This window comes from Leptonychotes weddellii, chromosome 6 (genome assembly GCF_054177405.1).
Source record: "Leptonychotes weddellii isolate Sample4059 chromosome 6, ASM5417740v2, whole genome shotgun sequence".
Taxonomy (NCBI): domain Eukaryota; kingdom Metazoa; phylum Chordata; class Mammalia; order Carnivora; family Phocidae; genus Leptonychotes; species Leptonychotes weddellii.
In genome coordinates this window covers 8,048,256-8,064,534 of record NC_138374.1, presented here as the reverse complement: position 1 = coordinate 8,064,534, position 16,279 = coordinate 8,048,256, and the positions used below count along the sequence as shown (strand labels likewise).

The 16,279-nt window shown below is 41.4% G+C and overlaps 2 protein-coding genes across 3 annotated transcripts in view; one reads left to right on the top strand and one right to left on the bottom strand.

The window, feature by feature from the left end:
• Positions 1-1,879: 1,879 nt before the first annotated feature.
• Positions 1,880-12,200, bottom strand: PSTK (phosphoseryl-tRNA kinase). 2 transcript variants are annotated; one of them, XM_081823337.1, is made up of 6 exons: positions 11,234-12,200; positions 9,028-9,319; positions 8,591-8,789; positions 5,722-5,797; positions 5,133-5,226; positions 1,880-2,417 (listed from the first exon to the last, which is right to left on the bottom strand). In XM_081823337.1, exons 1-6 carry the CDS (start codon positions 11,537-11,539, stop codon positions 2,218-2,220), a joined length of 1,167 nt encoding a protein of 388 aa, XP_081679463.1. In that variant the 5' UTR covers positions 11,540-12,200; the 3' UTR covers positions 1,880-2,217. The 2 variants fall into 2 exon arrangements, with proteins under 2 accessions (XP_081679463.1, XP_006734170.1); XM_006734107.3 differs by having other exon boundaries at positions 11,324-12,192.
• The window catches only part of ACADSB (acyl-CoA dehydrogenase short/branched chain), a 16,738-nt gene continuing 11,996 nt past the window's right edge, over positions 11,538-16,279 (top strand). Inside the window, exon 1 of the mRNA XM_081823039.1 lies at positions 11,538-11,677. Coding sequence (XP_081679165.1) covers positions 11,538-11,677 — 140 coding nt within the window. The remainder of the gene's footprint in view (positions 11,678-16,279) is intronic.

Sequence of the window (16,279 nt, the reverse complement as noted above, 5' to 3'; positions counted from 1 at the left end):
CCCCCACATGCCAAGTTAATGGATCTTCTGCCCTTCTTTCCAAATGCTAGAGAGCCATTAAAATGAGTTCTCGTGGTTTAATATCCAGTCAAAACTAACCTCAACAGCATTGTTCAAAGAGCAGCAAAGAGTCTGTCGAAACTATAAATAACTCTCTCCTTGTCAAATCTGAGGCTTCTGAATCTACAGTTGTGTTTCTCTTGTTTAAATCACTCATTGCTCAGATCAGCTTGAATGCAACCATTTCCAAATGTGGAACTTGGCTCTAGTATTTATTTATTGCCAGAAAGAAACAGGTTGCTGTCATTTGGAAGATTTTGTAATTATTTTCTTCCTTCTCACTTTTATTCTTCACATAAAAGCAATATCCCAAGATAGAAAATGAAAGCTTTCATTAAAGAGAAAGAACCCTCTTGTTAAAACCAGTTTATTAACTCTATATTCTGGGCCAAATAGTGACACTTTTTTTCTGGCAACTAAAGATAGATGTTTTGAAGGTACATTTTAATTTAAACAAAGTATCTTTTTTTTCATAATTTTAACTAGAATGTATAATTCTAATTTTCCTATGACTTAAAAGAGCACAGTTGGTATTCCAAAGGTGTCCATGCTTGAGAGCTACAATTAATTCTAAATGCACTAAAGTTTTTGAATCAAATCTACCTTATAAACTTTTTTAGTATTGTATTTTTAAAAAGATTTAGGATTTTATTTAAATTTTCTGTGAGTTAAATTTTATACATGGAAAGATGATACTATCTTCCATTAAGTGTTGAATGTTTCTCCCATTTTATTTTTAATCAAATATTTTATAGAAATGAGCTGCTAGGGAAAGTTGAACATGAACTATTTATAGTACTTTGCTGTTAAGAGGCAATGTTCTGAAACTAAATGTATTTTTGTTCAGTGAACATAAGTTTAGATTTTTAAAGTTGGTAGATAATTAATCTCCACTAATATTTTTTTAAGAAACTGTGAAGAGATTAACAGGGAATAATTTCATTTCAGATTTTACTAATATGTAGCTACAACTTCTTGAAATTCAAGTAAAGGCTAGACTTTTACTTTGAATATTTTCCAGTGCTATTTCATTTTAGAAATAAGTGTTTGCCATTCATCTGCAGAATTGTTTGACAAAGGGAATATTACTTAAGAAATGTTGGATAAACCTCATTTTAAGTTCTACAAAAATATTTATCAAGTGGATGTATTATTTAAAAAAAAAAAAAATTCCCTGCTAAGGACTTTTTCATTAAATAGTCTTAGAGGGTATATGATTTCTAGAACTTGTTTTTGTTAGTATGTACTTTGATGTAAAGAACATATTTTGTATGCAAAACATAAAACTTGAGTATGGTTGCAAAACACTATATTGTTTAGGGATTCCAGAGAGCAGTTCAATGCTGAAATAACTATATCTAGTCTGTAGTTCCTATTGTGAATGAAGCTTTGCTTTTGTAATACATGAATAAAAATAATAACACTTTCTATTGATCTCGATTTTTCTTCTTTAAAAACTAGGATCCAATTTTTTAGTAATTTTCCAGTATGTAAACTGTTAATAAATTTAAAAAAAGAAGGTTTTATGGCTACATTGGTTTGACTCTGTAGAATGCCTTACCCATGAGAGGATTGGTCACATGAGTTAAAGACAAAAACGGCTCCATGCATCCACATCTTGTCTCCTTCCTCGTCTTTCTGCTTTCCTGAGGAACCATTCAATAAGACCCCTGTCCCCACCATCCCCGCCCTCAGGGTTTGGCACATAAATGAGGATGCCTGCCTGCCTGCCTCTGATGCCTAATTATCCATGTCATGTCTGGCAAGTGACTGACTGAGGTTATTTCTGTTATGACAAATGGATCTTTAGAATGGACTGTTGCTTTTTAAAATTTATTTTTATTTATTTATTTTTTTAAGATTTTATTTTTTTGACAGAGAGACAGCAAGAGAGGGAACACAAGCAAGGGGGAGTGGGAGAGGGAGAAACAGGCTTCCCGCAGAGCAGGGAGCCCAATGCGGGGCTCGATCGCAGGACACCTGAGCCAAAGGCAGACGCTTAACAACTGAGCCACCCAGGCGCTCCCTGTTGCTTTTTTTTTAAATAAGTCTTCGGCAATTCCCATCACTGGGCGAGAAAACGTCCAGTAACACAAAATTGTTTTAGTTCGCAAAATCTTAACCAATATCAGACATTTGATCGGAAGTTCAGAAGTTTTAATGCGGCTTTGAAAAATATTTCTGGACAATGTTGTCTTTCTTATAATGAAAAAAAGAAATAACATCTGATATGTGGATGGTTTGTTGAGAGCACAGGTATTTTTTGTTTCCATGTCTCAGGTCCTCCAAAAACTCGGCTTTGAGCTTGTTGAGTTCTTCTGCTAGAAGCTTCAAGTTGAAAGGAAGCACTTGTTCATCTAAAATGAAAAGATACTCTCAAAATTATTTGTGTAAACTAAATCAAGTTGGGCTGTCTGATAACATCAGGAAATGAATTTGAATACTTCAGACAAACCAATCAGATTATTCTGTTAATAATCACAGTCGAGTAGGTGTACTATAGAAACAAAGGTCCCATTCATGTGATAGCAAACAAATCTTTTCAATACCTGGCTATGAAATGCGTGAGCAGAAAAGATAAGCCTGAAAAGGATTTTTGTTGTTGACAAGATAGTTGATTTAGAATCTTCTTGAACTAACAGGTAGTAAGGCAAAAAAGCAGAACTAGGAAATGACAATTTGGTTTGAAACTGTGATAAACCTCTAGAGCAGTTGTCTAATCTATAACTTCCTACAGTGATGAAAATGTTCTGTCCTACTCAACTCAGCAGCCACCAGCCATGTGGGTAATGTGACTGAAACAAAATTGCTTTGTTATTAAACAGCTTTACAGAAAACTGGCACACCATACACTCTATTCATTTAAACTACGATTCAGTGTACTTGCAGGTACGTGCACCTATCCCCACAGTCCATTTGAGAACATCTCATCGTCTCAGAAACGTGCGTCCATTAGCTCCCACCCTCCTACCCCAGCCTCCACCCCACTCTAAATCCCTAAGCAACCACTAACGTACTAATGGGGCTCTAGATTTCCCCCTTCTGGGCATTTCACATGAGGGGACTCAAGCAATGCGGCTTTTTGCGATGGCTTCTTTCACTCTGCATACTGTTTTCAAGGTTCATCCTGGCTACTAGGAATAATGCTGACACAAATCTTTGTGTACACATATTTATATGAACGTGTTCTCAATTCTCTTGAGCAGATACGTAGGAGTGGGATGGCTGGGTCCCCTGGTAACTCCGTTTAATTGTTTGAGGAACTGCTTGGCTGTTTGCCAAAGCAGCTGCACCATAGCCAACAGCAGTGGACGAGGGTTTGCATTTCTCCACATCCTCACCACCGCTTGCACTTGTTGATTCTGGCTGGCCTAGTGGGTGTGCAGTGGGATCTCGTGGTTTTGGTTTGCATTTCCCCGAGGACTACTGATACGTGTGTTTTCTTATGGTTTGGCCATTGAGATGGAGAAATGTCTATTCAGACCCTCTGCCCATTTTTAAAATTGGATTGTCTTTATTGCTGAGTGGTAACAGTCCTTTACCTCTTTTGGATACAAGTCTCTCATGATCTCCAAGTGTTCTTTCCTGATACGTAGGCTGTCTTTTCACTTTCTTGATGGTAGGAGAAATGAATTTCTAATTTCATTTAAGTATGGACCTAGAAGCTAGGTCCTCATCTAAATAAATAAATAAATGTGTATTGTAATGGGTGGGAAATGAGTCAAGAGGGATTTGGGCATAATCCTATTCCCCCTTCGCCCCTTCTCTTCATTTTATATAGAAGGCAAGAAAGGCAAATGGTTGAGAGAGAACTCCTGCAACTATCTCTCTCTATTCTAATTATGCTGCTGTTTGTTCCAGGCCTTTGGTTTTCAAACTTTGGACTGTAACCTACCGGTGAGATGTAAGTTGCAAGCAGCGTTTTTCTAAAATGAAATCAAACAGAACATAGTAGAGCCCACTACACATGTGAGGGTTTTGTGAAACTTGTTGCTACACACGCATGTGTTCATGTACTGGGCTACACCCTAGGGTACAAGATAAAATCTGCTTATAGATTGTATGAAAAACACCATATGGTTAGTGTACTGTTTGCTTTCCCAACAGTTCTAAGCTTTTGTAAAGGTATTAATGATCAATGCTGGTGATGTGGGGAGCCTAAAAGAAAGCACGCACTGGAGTCAGACTTGACTCTGAACCCAGGCTGTCCAAGCATCTCGTAGCTGTTCAGCCTTGCACCAGTTACTTGATCCTCCCAGAACCTTCATGTCCCTATCTGTAAAACTACACTCACCTCATGGGGCTGTAAACACTGGCAACACTGAGCACATAAAAGCTCAAGAAATGTTAAGCTAACGATAGTTTTTAAATCAAAATTTAAATAAAGCAAGGAGTTCAGTATTTAAAATCTGAAGGAGTTATTTTCTAGAACTAGCACATACTCCATTCAAGTTCAGACAGACAACACACTGAGCTTGCCGATTTGACATGTGGCCCCTGACCACCTCTCCCCGTTCCTTACTTCACCCGACTTAATTGCCACTTTTCTGCTCTAGAACCTACCAGACAACTTCACCTCTGGGCTTCTGCATTTGTGGCCACTGCCTGGAACTATCTACTATCAGATGACTGCATGTTTGCTCTTTCTGTTCATTCATATCTCGGCTTAAATGTCATCGCTAAGAAGCCTTCCAGACTATCCTTTAAAAAGAAGCTCTTCCATCACTCTACATTGCCTTTCCCTATTTTATTTTTCTTCAGGGCACCAGCAGATACTCATGTGCTTGTCTGTCTGTCTGTCTACTCACTATAACATTCTGCTCCCTTCTGATGCCCCGGTATCTAGAATAAAGCCTAGTACAGAGTCACCACTCGATAAAAATGTATTGGATGGATGAATACCCTGTTCTAGGGGTAGAATTTTTAGTTTTTATATAACCAAGTTGCATACTGAAACTGAAAACATGATGTAAACGTTAGGACTGAAAGCTAATAAACTACCCAAAGTGTCAAGGAGACAGGAATAGCAGCAAAGTCGTATCAACTAAACCCCATTCAACTACCCAACATACCTTTTGCTTCCTTCATCGTCTGAGAGACAATCCTTCGGAGCGTCTGGTCAGCTTGATGCAGAACGTTAGCTGAACAAATAATTCTGTCTGATTCCTATGTAACACAGACATCGTTATTGGAAGTTTTAGAAAAGGATGGCTAAAGTGTGACACGTATTTGATAAGATGAAAAGGAAAGTGAAGATGGTTTTTCTGTTCCAGTTGTCCTTCCCTAGAAGATGGGTCCCATCTAGACAGCGGCTGCTGGTAAATGTCTAGTAACAGGCTCTCCAGAAACAAGAGCAACACAACCTGTTTCCAGTGTTTGTCAATGTCTCTGGTGCACGTATTCCTGTCCTTGCCCGTTTCAAGTTACCAACGCCAATATAATGGCGACAGGCTCCAACATTTCTGAGAGTTTGACAACTGGCTCCGACCAGCTGACGCACCACCGCAGCCACGAGTCAGAAGCTGAGGGCTGCCAGGATGCCAGAGCGGTGACAGCATTTTCCACAGTTTACTCAGAGTTTACACTCAGCTCAAAAAGACATTCATTCCTTCAGAAAGCGGTGCCTTCCCATGTATACTAAATCTATACTGGAAGATTTACCTTTTGTTCCACATTGTCCTCAATATATTTTACTGGATTTTCCAAAGCAGTAAGCAATAAATCAGTCAACTTCAGGCTATGAGAGAAGGGGAGATAAAATAAATCCTTATATCAAACATCTTTTTTTAAAAGAACTGGTGTTTAGGAATACTAAATTGAATTCTAGAGGAATAAATGTGCTATAACCCCAAGGTCCTAAGCCAAAGGGGAAACACGAAATGATTTGGAAGCTACTTTCTACTTGCAAAATCTAAAAGTAGAAGCCCAAAACAAATTATAAGGCAAAAGAATCCCCTTATTTAAAAAATATTAATTTCCTAAAAAAAAAAAAAGAAAAAAAAATATTAATTTCCTAAAACATTTCAATAAGCTTTCGAAAGACATCCTCTCTTGTCCCTCATTAAGTGCTAAACTTTAGGCTACTACAGCTCTATTTTATTCTCTAAAGAAGGATACTTGGTCTGTACTTTCTGGCTTCTGCTTGTTTACTGGATGTAGGTCAGCGAAGTTATTCACTGGTCAAGGGGCCACGGAGTGCTGAGGCAGAATTCATTCATTTAACAAGATTTTATTGAGTACCTTCTTATATGAAAAATATACAACCATGTATGTGAGACTATGTGCTAAGCTGGGGGGGGGGGTACAGCGAAATCCCTATCCTCTCTAAGCCTGGTAATGATTCCATTGTCTGTCTCAATAATTAAGCAAAAAATTATAATTTTAGATAGTGACAAGTGAGTAAAGACCATAAACAAAGTGATGGTGTTAAGAGAGTGACTGCTTAGTCCAATGAACACTCCTCACGTTAGTTAGGATGGTCAGGAAAGTCAATCAAGCATAAATAAGTGGGGAGGGTAGAGGGGACAGCAAGTACAAAGGCCCTGAGGCAAGAAAAAGCTCCTCCTGTTCATGGAACAAAGGCCAGTTTGGTTGACAAGCAGCAACGGGGGAAAGTAGTAGGATATGAGGTTGCAAAGTTAACTGGGTTAGAACACGTAATTTATGGTGAGGAGTTTAAATTCTACTCAGAGTGCAGAGCATGGCACTGAAGCAATTTAGGCCAGTGTGAGTTAAATTTCAACCTCAAGATGATCTTTCTCACGCTGGAAAGAGCCAGGTTCTGGAGTGAGTGAGACTGCACTGGGTCCAAACCTTGGGTCTGCCACTTACTACCTGGATGTGTTACCTTACTTACCTGGGCCAGTTACCGCATCTATAAAATGGGGATAATCTATTTATCCTCAAGAGTTGTTTGTGAGGATTGAATGAGATTAAACATATGACGTGTTCAGAACATGCCCGATACATAGTATCTGCTGTTGTTCTGAGTAGTAACACTATTAGCCGTCAATGATGGATACATAGTAGTATCTTACGGAAGCCTGGAGAAGGTACATTTGTCGGATCATCTTTCAACTTCCAATACAGGGCCACCAGGTTTCAAACAACCCCTTCACTGATGCTGTAACTATTCTGGACCTGTGAGAACAGGCGGCCAGGTTCTGAAGACCCAAGACAAAACAGATTATGCTGTGTTGGCAACAGCATGGGAGAAACTCACTCTTCCTTGCTTTTAGGAAGAACGGGCCCTCACTGGTCTCAAAGCATTGATAACATTAGGCCATTCTCACGGGATAGATATCTTGATGCCTCAACCAGCCATTCAACTTTCAAAGGAAAAAATTTTAAGTGTTCCAGAATGAGTAGCAATCAGCTGGTTATGGGCCTGCTCAAAATTTCAGGATATTAAAAGTTAAAATTAGAAACCTCAGCAGTAGCTCATTTCATAAACCCTATAAACAACAGTCTCTTAAATCCATTTTTTTTTTTTTTTTAGTATATTCAAGTATATATTATGAAATGCATGGAAAACTGTATCTTGGGAACCAAACATTTTGAGGAATAAATTTTAAAAATTAGCGTTTTAAAAATTGCTGATCCAGGGCGCCTGGGTGGCTCAGTCGTTAAGCGTCTGCCTTCTGCTCAGGTCATGATCCCAGGGTCCTGGGATCGAGCCCCACGTTGAGCCCCTTGCTCAGTGGGGAGTCTGCTTCTCCCTCTCCCTCCGCCTGCCGCTCCCACCACTCATGCTCTTTCTCTCTCTCTCAAGTCTTTAAAAAAAGTAAAAAAAATAAAAACTCCTGACCCCCTGTGGACAACAGCTAGGCAGGGGCTGAGGAAATGTAGGCAATAGAGCTCTAGAACTCTGCTATGATACAATAACCACTAGCCACAGGAGGCTATTTAAGTTTAAAGCAATTAAAATAAAATTTAAAATTCGGGCCATCAGAGGCGCTGGCTGTTTCAAGAGCTCAACAGTCACGTGGCCAGCAGCCACTACACTGGACAGTACAGAGGACATTTCCGTCATCCGTGAAAATTCCATTACAAATGTGCTGCTGCAGAACTCTCGAGACACAGATCATGAACGGAAGCATTAGCACCACAGCCCCCAAGCCTCCCACACACGCAGCGGTGTAACAACAGGGAGGTTGAAGGCAAAATTCCGACTCGGCCACTTCCACCCTTTTTCTTTCTAGAAGAAAATTACTGGGCAACCTCTTTAGACTGTGTTACTTTAGCAAGAGTTTCAAAGATGCACCCTACTCTGCATTCCCTGTGCGGATCTCTTGCGACAACACAGTCTTAACGAGAGTATACGTTTGCACGCACACATCTCCGCTGCCACAAGCTCGAGGGCACTGGGCAAACAAACTTTCTCACTCGGTTGCCTCTTCTCCGTAAAGGGAAGGTAACAATCTCTCTCTAAGGCTTGTGTAAGGATTAACCAAGTGGACATGAGTCAAGCAAGGAGCACTGTGCCCGGCTCAGGGAGGTACCCGGTGAAGGTCGGCTTCGCGTGGGATACCTGGCCTCAGAAGAGCACGGGGTACTCTGAATTGTGAGGCTGTTGTGTTCCCAAGCATTTTTCCCAGGGTTGGGCTTCTCTATCTTTCTTGCCATCAGGTGAATGGTCTCGGCAGGCAGTGGCTGGCATCTCTGGCCATTCCTCTGTAAACAGGTCTCGAGAGAACAATCTAAAAAGAGCTGGCAAAAGCCTAATGAATCTGAAAACATAACATTAAACCACAGAATTACTGGTGCACTGTTTTTTTCCAAAATGTGACATAAACAAATTAGACAAATTATCCCGGCTGCAGCAGGAAAAACCATTTGTAATGCTGAACATCTAGCTTTGAGAATTAAGTAAATCAATACTAACTTCCCGATCCAATTAAATTCTAAGAACAGTAGTGATTTTGATATGCAAACAAATGTCTGTAAGAAAAAAAATGTTTGAATTACATTTCCGAGCCAGTTGGTAGACTTCGTATCTCATACTTTGATAATAAAAGTTGTCATCTAAAATCAAAAACAAAGGTCTAGAAACAGCAATCTTCGTTAAGAGGTAGCAAGACTGGGTCTCCAGCGCCGCAGAAGATATCAGATCTTGATCCTTTAAGCAGCTTATAAAATCCTCCCACAGGGCTGCAGTCCTGTTGGGTGGGACAGACATCTGACACCCGTTAATGACAGCCATCAAGAAGTATTCTAGGTACTTCAACAGTTCCTGTCGAAGCAATTTCCACTGGGATGGCTACAAAAGACGGAAGAATTACAATTTACATTAGGTTCTGGCCAGTAGGGTGGTCACGATTAATTGCCACCCGCCGTACAGGGACATTTCAGCTCACAGCGCTAAACCATTTGGAATTCTCTGAGCACAACTTCTTCTGTCATGCCTCCGTATCTCCGTGTATATATGGTTTTCTCTGCCCAGAAACTCCTACTCACTGATGTTAGTCCTCTGAAGTCTCCTCAGATTCAACCACGCAGCGGGCAGCTCATACCCTCCCTTGCCTACGTGACATCCTGCTCTGCATATAGCGGGTCTCCACTCTAGCAGAGGGTGTAGGCATTTGTTTGCACATCTCTATTTCTCTGCTAGATCAATCGTCCGTCCACTGTTACCGTCCAGGAGAAAAGAGGAGCCAAAATCAATATCCTGCCGAAATAAAATAGTCTGGCTTAGATATACCTATGCTGGTTTGCCCTTGAAATGAGAAAGTTGTGGACAGAAAAGATCAGCTGAAAGATGCCTGGGTCAAGATGAAAAGACTTCAGGCTAACAACAGGGTTGAAATGGGATGGGGAACGACCGAGAAGGTAGACTGAAGGGAAGAGAATAACTTGAGAATACAGGTAATCTTGTGCTGCTCAAGCACTGTGAACAGCAGGGACAGAGTTATGAGGTCCAGGCTGGAGAGAACACATAGGAACACGAGATAAGGATCCCTCTCCCGCCTGTCCATGCCCTGCCACATCACTGAGATTACAACACATGTAACAAATACATCACCTAAACCTACTAAAAAGGAAATAAGATCACTTCCTAGAAGGTGAGTTTCCTACCCATGGTGACTAGGTGAGTCCCGTGGCCTTCGTCTGTAGGGAGGAGTGGAAAAAATATAATAAAAGTGAGGAAAAAGCCCAGCAAATAACGATTCCTATCAACAACTTTCAGCTTTCACTCAAGTGGTGAAAATACTATCATCCAACTAAATCTAGTGCTACCAGGGACTTGATACTGCATTTACCTCACAATTAAACAAGAATAAGGAAGTATATATAATTTTGCTGGAGCAGTCCAAAATGTTTCCATCCACCAAATGTACCGTATTTGTACATACATATTTACAGAGTGGAATCACATCATACTTGCATGTTATTTAGGTGCATCCATCTACACTAGGGTATTAAACGACAAATATATTTTAGTTTTTCAGAATCTGTCATGTCAAAGAGGATTTGGTCTAGAGTGAGAATGAGATGGGTGACATGACTCTCCCCTCAGAGATCTGTTTTCATATGCTTCTCCACGGGGATGCATCTCCCTGTGCTGAGTGTGATTTGAAGGCTTCAAGGGAAATGTGTACTTGGAACATACAAGCTGGTCACTAAACAGAAGCCCATTACTTCATCTGGTGGTCAACTAAGAAACAACCATCTTTTCCTATGCTGGCAGAGGAAGATTTAGCCTGAGATGAATGAAGAGTGAGCTTCAGAGGCCAGGCCCTTCATTTGTACAGCTACTCTCTATTACCATGGCAGGGACTCTAGGAATTTTGTTATTTATAATTATGTATCCTTTTACTTAAAAAAATTTCCGCAAATTGTATAAACTTAAAGATCCACAAAGATTCGCCCATGGCTGGATTTTAAACCGGCTGTGTTGAAATTTTTAAGAGATTCCGCCCCTTCCTAAGAATATTCTTCCTAAAGGATTTTTCAAGAGCATTCCTGACCGGGGGGGTGGGGGTTCCATCTTACACGCTGACATAACCTAAAGCTGTCTTAAGTCTCACTCTATAGAAGATACAATACATACATGCCCCAAATAGACATATAAATCTCTACAATGAATTACTTTAAGATGGAGTCAACATATTCTGTATTAAACCAACTCCACTCTTCTCGAATCCCGGTCTCTCCCCCTCCGTCAGGGACGCACCTCCCACACTAGGTGTAGTCCAGCATTTAGCGGGAGCCCCTTCATTTCCTTCCAAGACAGGGGTCTAGGCCCCGCCCCTTCCGTACTGACCAATGGCCGCGCGCTCGCCTCCTCCAGGAACGCGTCCGGCATGACGTCATCATAGGTGACGACGCCGACGGCCCAGCCCCGCTCCTGCCGTAGCCGGTGGCTGAGGGCCCGCGCCAAGGTCGATTTTCCTGCTGCCGGGAGGCCGCAGAGAAGGCAGAGGCCTATCTCCCGCGGTCCCTCGCTGCGCGCCCCTCTGGCGTCCTCGGCGGTCTTCATGCTGTCGCCGGAGACGGAAGGCGGCTGGGAACGCCGTCTCCGGAACCGTCCGCCCAGCGCGCACGCGCAGTCTCTCGCAGCTGCTGCGCCGCCTGGGGCCGGGAGGGAACGGCGGGCGCGTCTTCCAATCCCGACACGGTGCGCGGTCCGGCGGTCTCCGAGATCTCCCCGTGGTCACCGGAACCGCTGGTGACGAGCTCTTTGTGGGGCGAGTCCTCTAGGCTGGAGAGACCACGGCGATGCGTTTCCTAACTCCTGGACGTTTCCCAAAGGGTCAGAGAGTTGGACTTAGGTGGTCAGATTTATCCTCCCTGCTGGAAACTTGCAAGCCACTGGGAATTGCACCTCGTTAAGGCGAGGTCCTTGGAAAATCCCAGAACAGACTTTGAGCGTCTTCCCCCAGCAGTCTTTGAAAGGTCAATTGCTGTTAGAATATATGGCGAAGTTGACAGTCCGACGCCCGAGCTCCGTTGCCCCTCCTAAATGTGAGAGGTGGAGGGCAAAGTAAATATTAGGTACTGCGCCCTGAGCTGCAGCAAGTGTGAGGAAATGGAGGCAGGATAGGAACATCCCTAGACCTCCGTTCCAATGTATTCATGCAGAGGACAGTAGGTATTTTAGTGTTAAAAAAGAAATACTAGGCTGTGGGGAGGTATAAAATTCCTTCTATGGGGTTGTGATATGGAGAAGTTGAATTCAGATTCTAACTTTCACCTTAAAGGGGATTACTTCTTAGTCATAAAGTGGTGTGTTCAAAATGTGTGCAAATGAGGTTAGAATCAATAAAAGGGGGCAAAATACAATCAGTAGCGCAACGTTAAATCTGATATAATTTAACTACAGAGCATGTACACATACATTTTCTCTTGAAGGTGAGCCATGAGTTAAGCATACTCTTCATTTCATGACATTTGGTCATTGGTCCAGTGCAAGAACGAGAAAGGTATGTTATCATGCCAATGGGGCAGCAAGCCCAAGGTCCCCAGCTGAAAGGGAGTTTAGGGGTGGTTGCTGAGTCAGAGTGCCCAAAGCTCGAATGGCGTCAGCAATGAAGATACAGAACTTTGGGCAGAAATCTAGTTCATTTATTGAGCCTGAACCGGTAGCTGTTTGGAACTTAAAAGCCTTGCTTACTGACACTCTGTGTCTCTACCTCCTTTGCCTCCAACCTCAGTTATTTAAGGAAAAAGCTGAGTAGACCAGGAACTTTGGGGAGGGAAACTTTCATTGCTGTTAGATTCTAGTACCCATATTCAGACTGATCTAATCTTTGGTGTCATTGCAGTAGTTACAGGGGGCAACAGATGGGAACCTCATCCTCAAGAGACATTTGTGGCCCATTTTACCTCACATACAAACACATAATTTGAAGGGGCACAGGTCACTCCTATTTAGGATGTTAAACTTGATTTAAATCGCTCTTAGATTGTCACATGGCACTGTAACTAAGTGCAGCTCAATTGTCCTCATTCTGTCCCTTCTGATCCTCAGAAACAAGGAGGCTGGTCAGTAACCATACTGGAACTGTCACTCTGCTTTGAACTTGGGGAGAGACTGCTTGACAGACCTCACCTTCCTAGTTCTGTCAGTTCTGCCTCTCAGAGCCCTACACATTGCACGGGACCTTGGCTTTGACTACCACATAGATCGTAGGAGGTGCTCAGCACCCAATTCCAATTTTTGCCTCAGCTAATTGTCCCATGTTGGAGGCTGTTCACTTGTTTCTTCTCACAAGAGCTTTCGATTCACTTTGACTCAGCTGCCTGTTCCAAAAATGTTAAATGTCCTTAAGAGGAACTATATTCATCTGAGAGCAAGTGAACACAAAGAGCAATGTGTTGACTCCTCTGGGTTTAAGTTTCCTGATCTGTATAATGAGTGAAGTCTTCAAAAGGGCACTTAGAAAATCTGAGATTCCACCTTCTGACATCCCCAGTATCTTCAGAAGCAGGTTTCCTCCTCTGGTTAACACTGTTTTCTGCCAACTCAGCACTCAAGTTCTTCAGTTGCTAACAGAAACTGCTAACAATCTAGCCTGCCAAAGCCCAGATTTCCTTAATCACAGCAATGGTAGTTAAAACCTCACTCCTCACCTCTTTTGCCAATTTCTTTTTTCTTTACTAATTCCTAGAGCTAAGCCCTTTCTAGTCAGATTTTTAAAAATACCTTGACCTGGGGCGCCTGGGTGGCTCAGTGTGTTAAGTGTCAGACTTGCTTTCGGCTCAGGTCATGATCTCAGGGTTGTGGGATTGAGCCCCGCTGGGCTCCTCGCTCAGCGGGGAGTGTGCTTGAAGATTTTCTCTCTCCCTCTGCCCCTCCCCCCTCTCAAATAAATAAATAAATCTTTAAAAAAAATATCTTGACCTGCTTTACCTTAACCCAAACATGGCGTTGCAAGCATGGCATTCACAACCTCTCCAAACTCTCACTTTTCATTACTGAAATAATTAACTAAAACATGTTATTCCATAACCCAGCAGACATTTAGTAAGTGCATGTCCCCTCAGCTGCCACCTCCTCATGGGCCTGTTGAAATGAACTGCGTTTCTTTGCTCTCCAGTGAGGTATTTGTTCATACCCATTTCAAAAACTCCTATAAATTTCAGGCCAGTGTAAAACTTGTGCGCTTACTGGCTCCTTTTCTATACTATCATTTCCAGTTGAATCATCTTCAAGTCACCAATCTTATCTTTCTATTGATTTTTTAAAAAACCTAACAAAGGTAGCCTAAAATGTGAGCCAGATACTGAAATGTTACCAGACCTTGAACTAATCTTAAAATGAACTAATCTTACAATATGTAGTGTTTTTCTGATTTCTCAAAGGCCACTCTGCCCCTGGTATTGTGAGGTGAGTAAATGTGGTATTGTGAAAGTGAGTAAATGACTTACTGTACTGAAAGTGGGTACTTAGACCCAGAATAATCATTGATTTCATTAAGCCTAAGAACCACCAAAGTGGCTGAAAAAAGACCACAGGTGTAAGAAGCAGTTCAGCTAAGATAAAGGAAGATCTGGGGCAACCTCTGATTCATAGTAACAATGATGGAACAGATTTCAATGTCCTGGTTTCTTAAGCTTTCAGAACAACTCTCTTGGAAGAAAACAATTCCAATGAGCTTTCTCACTATTTCCTTACTTCCTATGATTGTTATATATTTTAAATACTTATAAAGATGTTTAAAACAAACTCCTCAACCATCTTAATAAATGAGCTTTATTTTAACACTGTGAAAATTACTCTATGTTTGGTACTAGTGTACCAGATACTGTGTTAAATGCTGGGTATCCACACATAAATAAAGACATCTCCTGCTGTTAAAAAAAAAAAAAAAGCTCATAGTTTATTTGAGGAAAGTGAGAAAAGTAAAATGTCCACAGCATTTGGAGATAAATATAACTATCAATTAAGAAAATTTACCTTGGCTGTTCTTGTTATATCATATATAAAAGTACAGCTATCAGAGGTAAAACTGGTATAAGGATTTTATAGTTTCCCCTTATCCTGAAATCCAATATTATAACATATCCCTGGAGGAACATTAATAAACATATCCCCAAATTCTGTAATTCTGCATAAAGATGGGTACTTTTTATAGGAAGAATGCAGTATTCAAAATGAGTTATGAGCATATTATGTAGGATTTTTGATAGGTTACTTCTTCAGAACATGCAAGTGTCACAAAAACAACAAAAATAGCAAAATACATCTTTCAGTTTATTTAGTTTGGATGCTACTTTCCTCCATTATAAATTTACCAAAAGAAGAGATGGTTCACCCAGAAGCCACTGCTGAGTTCCCAAGAATGTGGGATAAAACAATCCCATTAAATAGGTCCATTACGAAAGTTCATTTTAAGCCAGGTATTCTGAAGCTGGAGTGGATTTTTCCATAGATACCATTTTACTCATGCTGGTTACCTTTTCAATCTACTTTTTACTGGATTCATTCACATTAGTGTACACTACTGTAGATCCAAGCAGAAAAAGTTAATTTTTTTTAAATTATGAAGATAAAACATACAACCAAAATCTCTTTGCAGTTTTCAATAATTTAAGGGAATAAAGCGGTCTTAAAATGAAAGTGTTTAAGAATCTGTTGTAAGGTACACACAGCAACAAGACACAGTTATGTGATTCCTACATACCTCATCCCTAATACCTCTATTTGTATTTTTTTTTAAGATTTATTTATTTGACAGAGAGAGAGACAGCAAGAGAGTGAACACAAGCAAGAAGAGTGGGGGAGGGAGAAGCAGGCTTCTCGCCGAGCAGGGAGCCCGATGCGGGGCTCGATCCCAGGACCCCGGGACCATGACCTGAGCTGAAGGCAGATGCTTAATGACTGAGCCACCCAGGTGCCCCCCTCTATTTGTATTTTTAAAGAAATCTCTTCCCTTAGTTTTATTTTTAAATTATTCTCTTTACTAAGACTCTAGGGTAGGGATGGTGGGCAGAGGTAGGGAAGCAAGAAAAGCATGTAACAATAGGATGGGGTTCTTTTTTAAAGCCATGCACACTATCCCCTAATAAAACTCTACAGGGGCACCTGGGTGGCTCAGTCAGTTAAGCATCCAACTCTTGATTTTGGCTCAGGTCATGATCTCAGAGTCCTGGGACTGACGCTGGCTGAGCACAGAGTCTGCTTGTCCCTCTCCCTCTGCTCCCACCCCCACCCCCAAACCCAGGCTCATGCTCTCTAAAATAAGTACATAAAATCTGGGCGCCTGTGTGGCTCAGT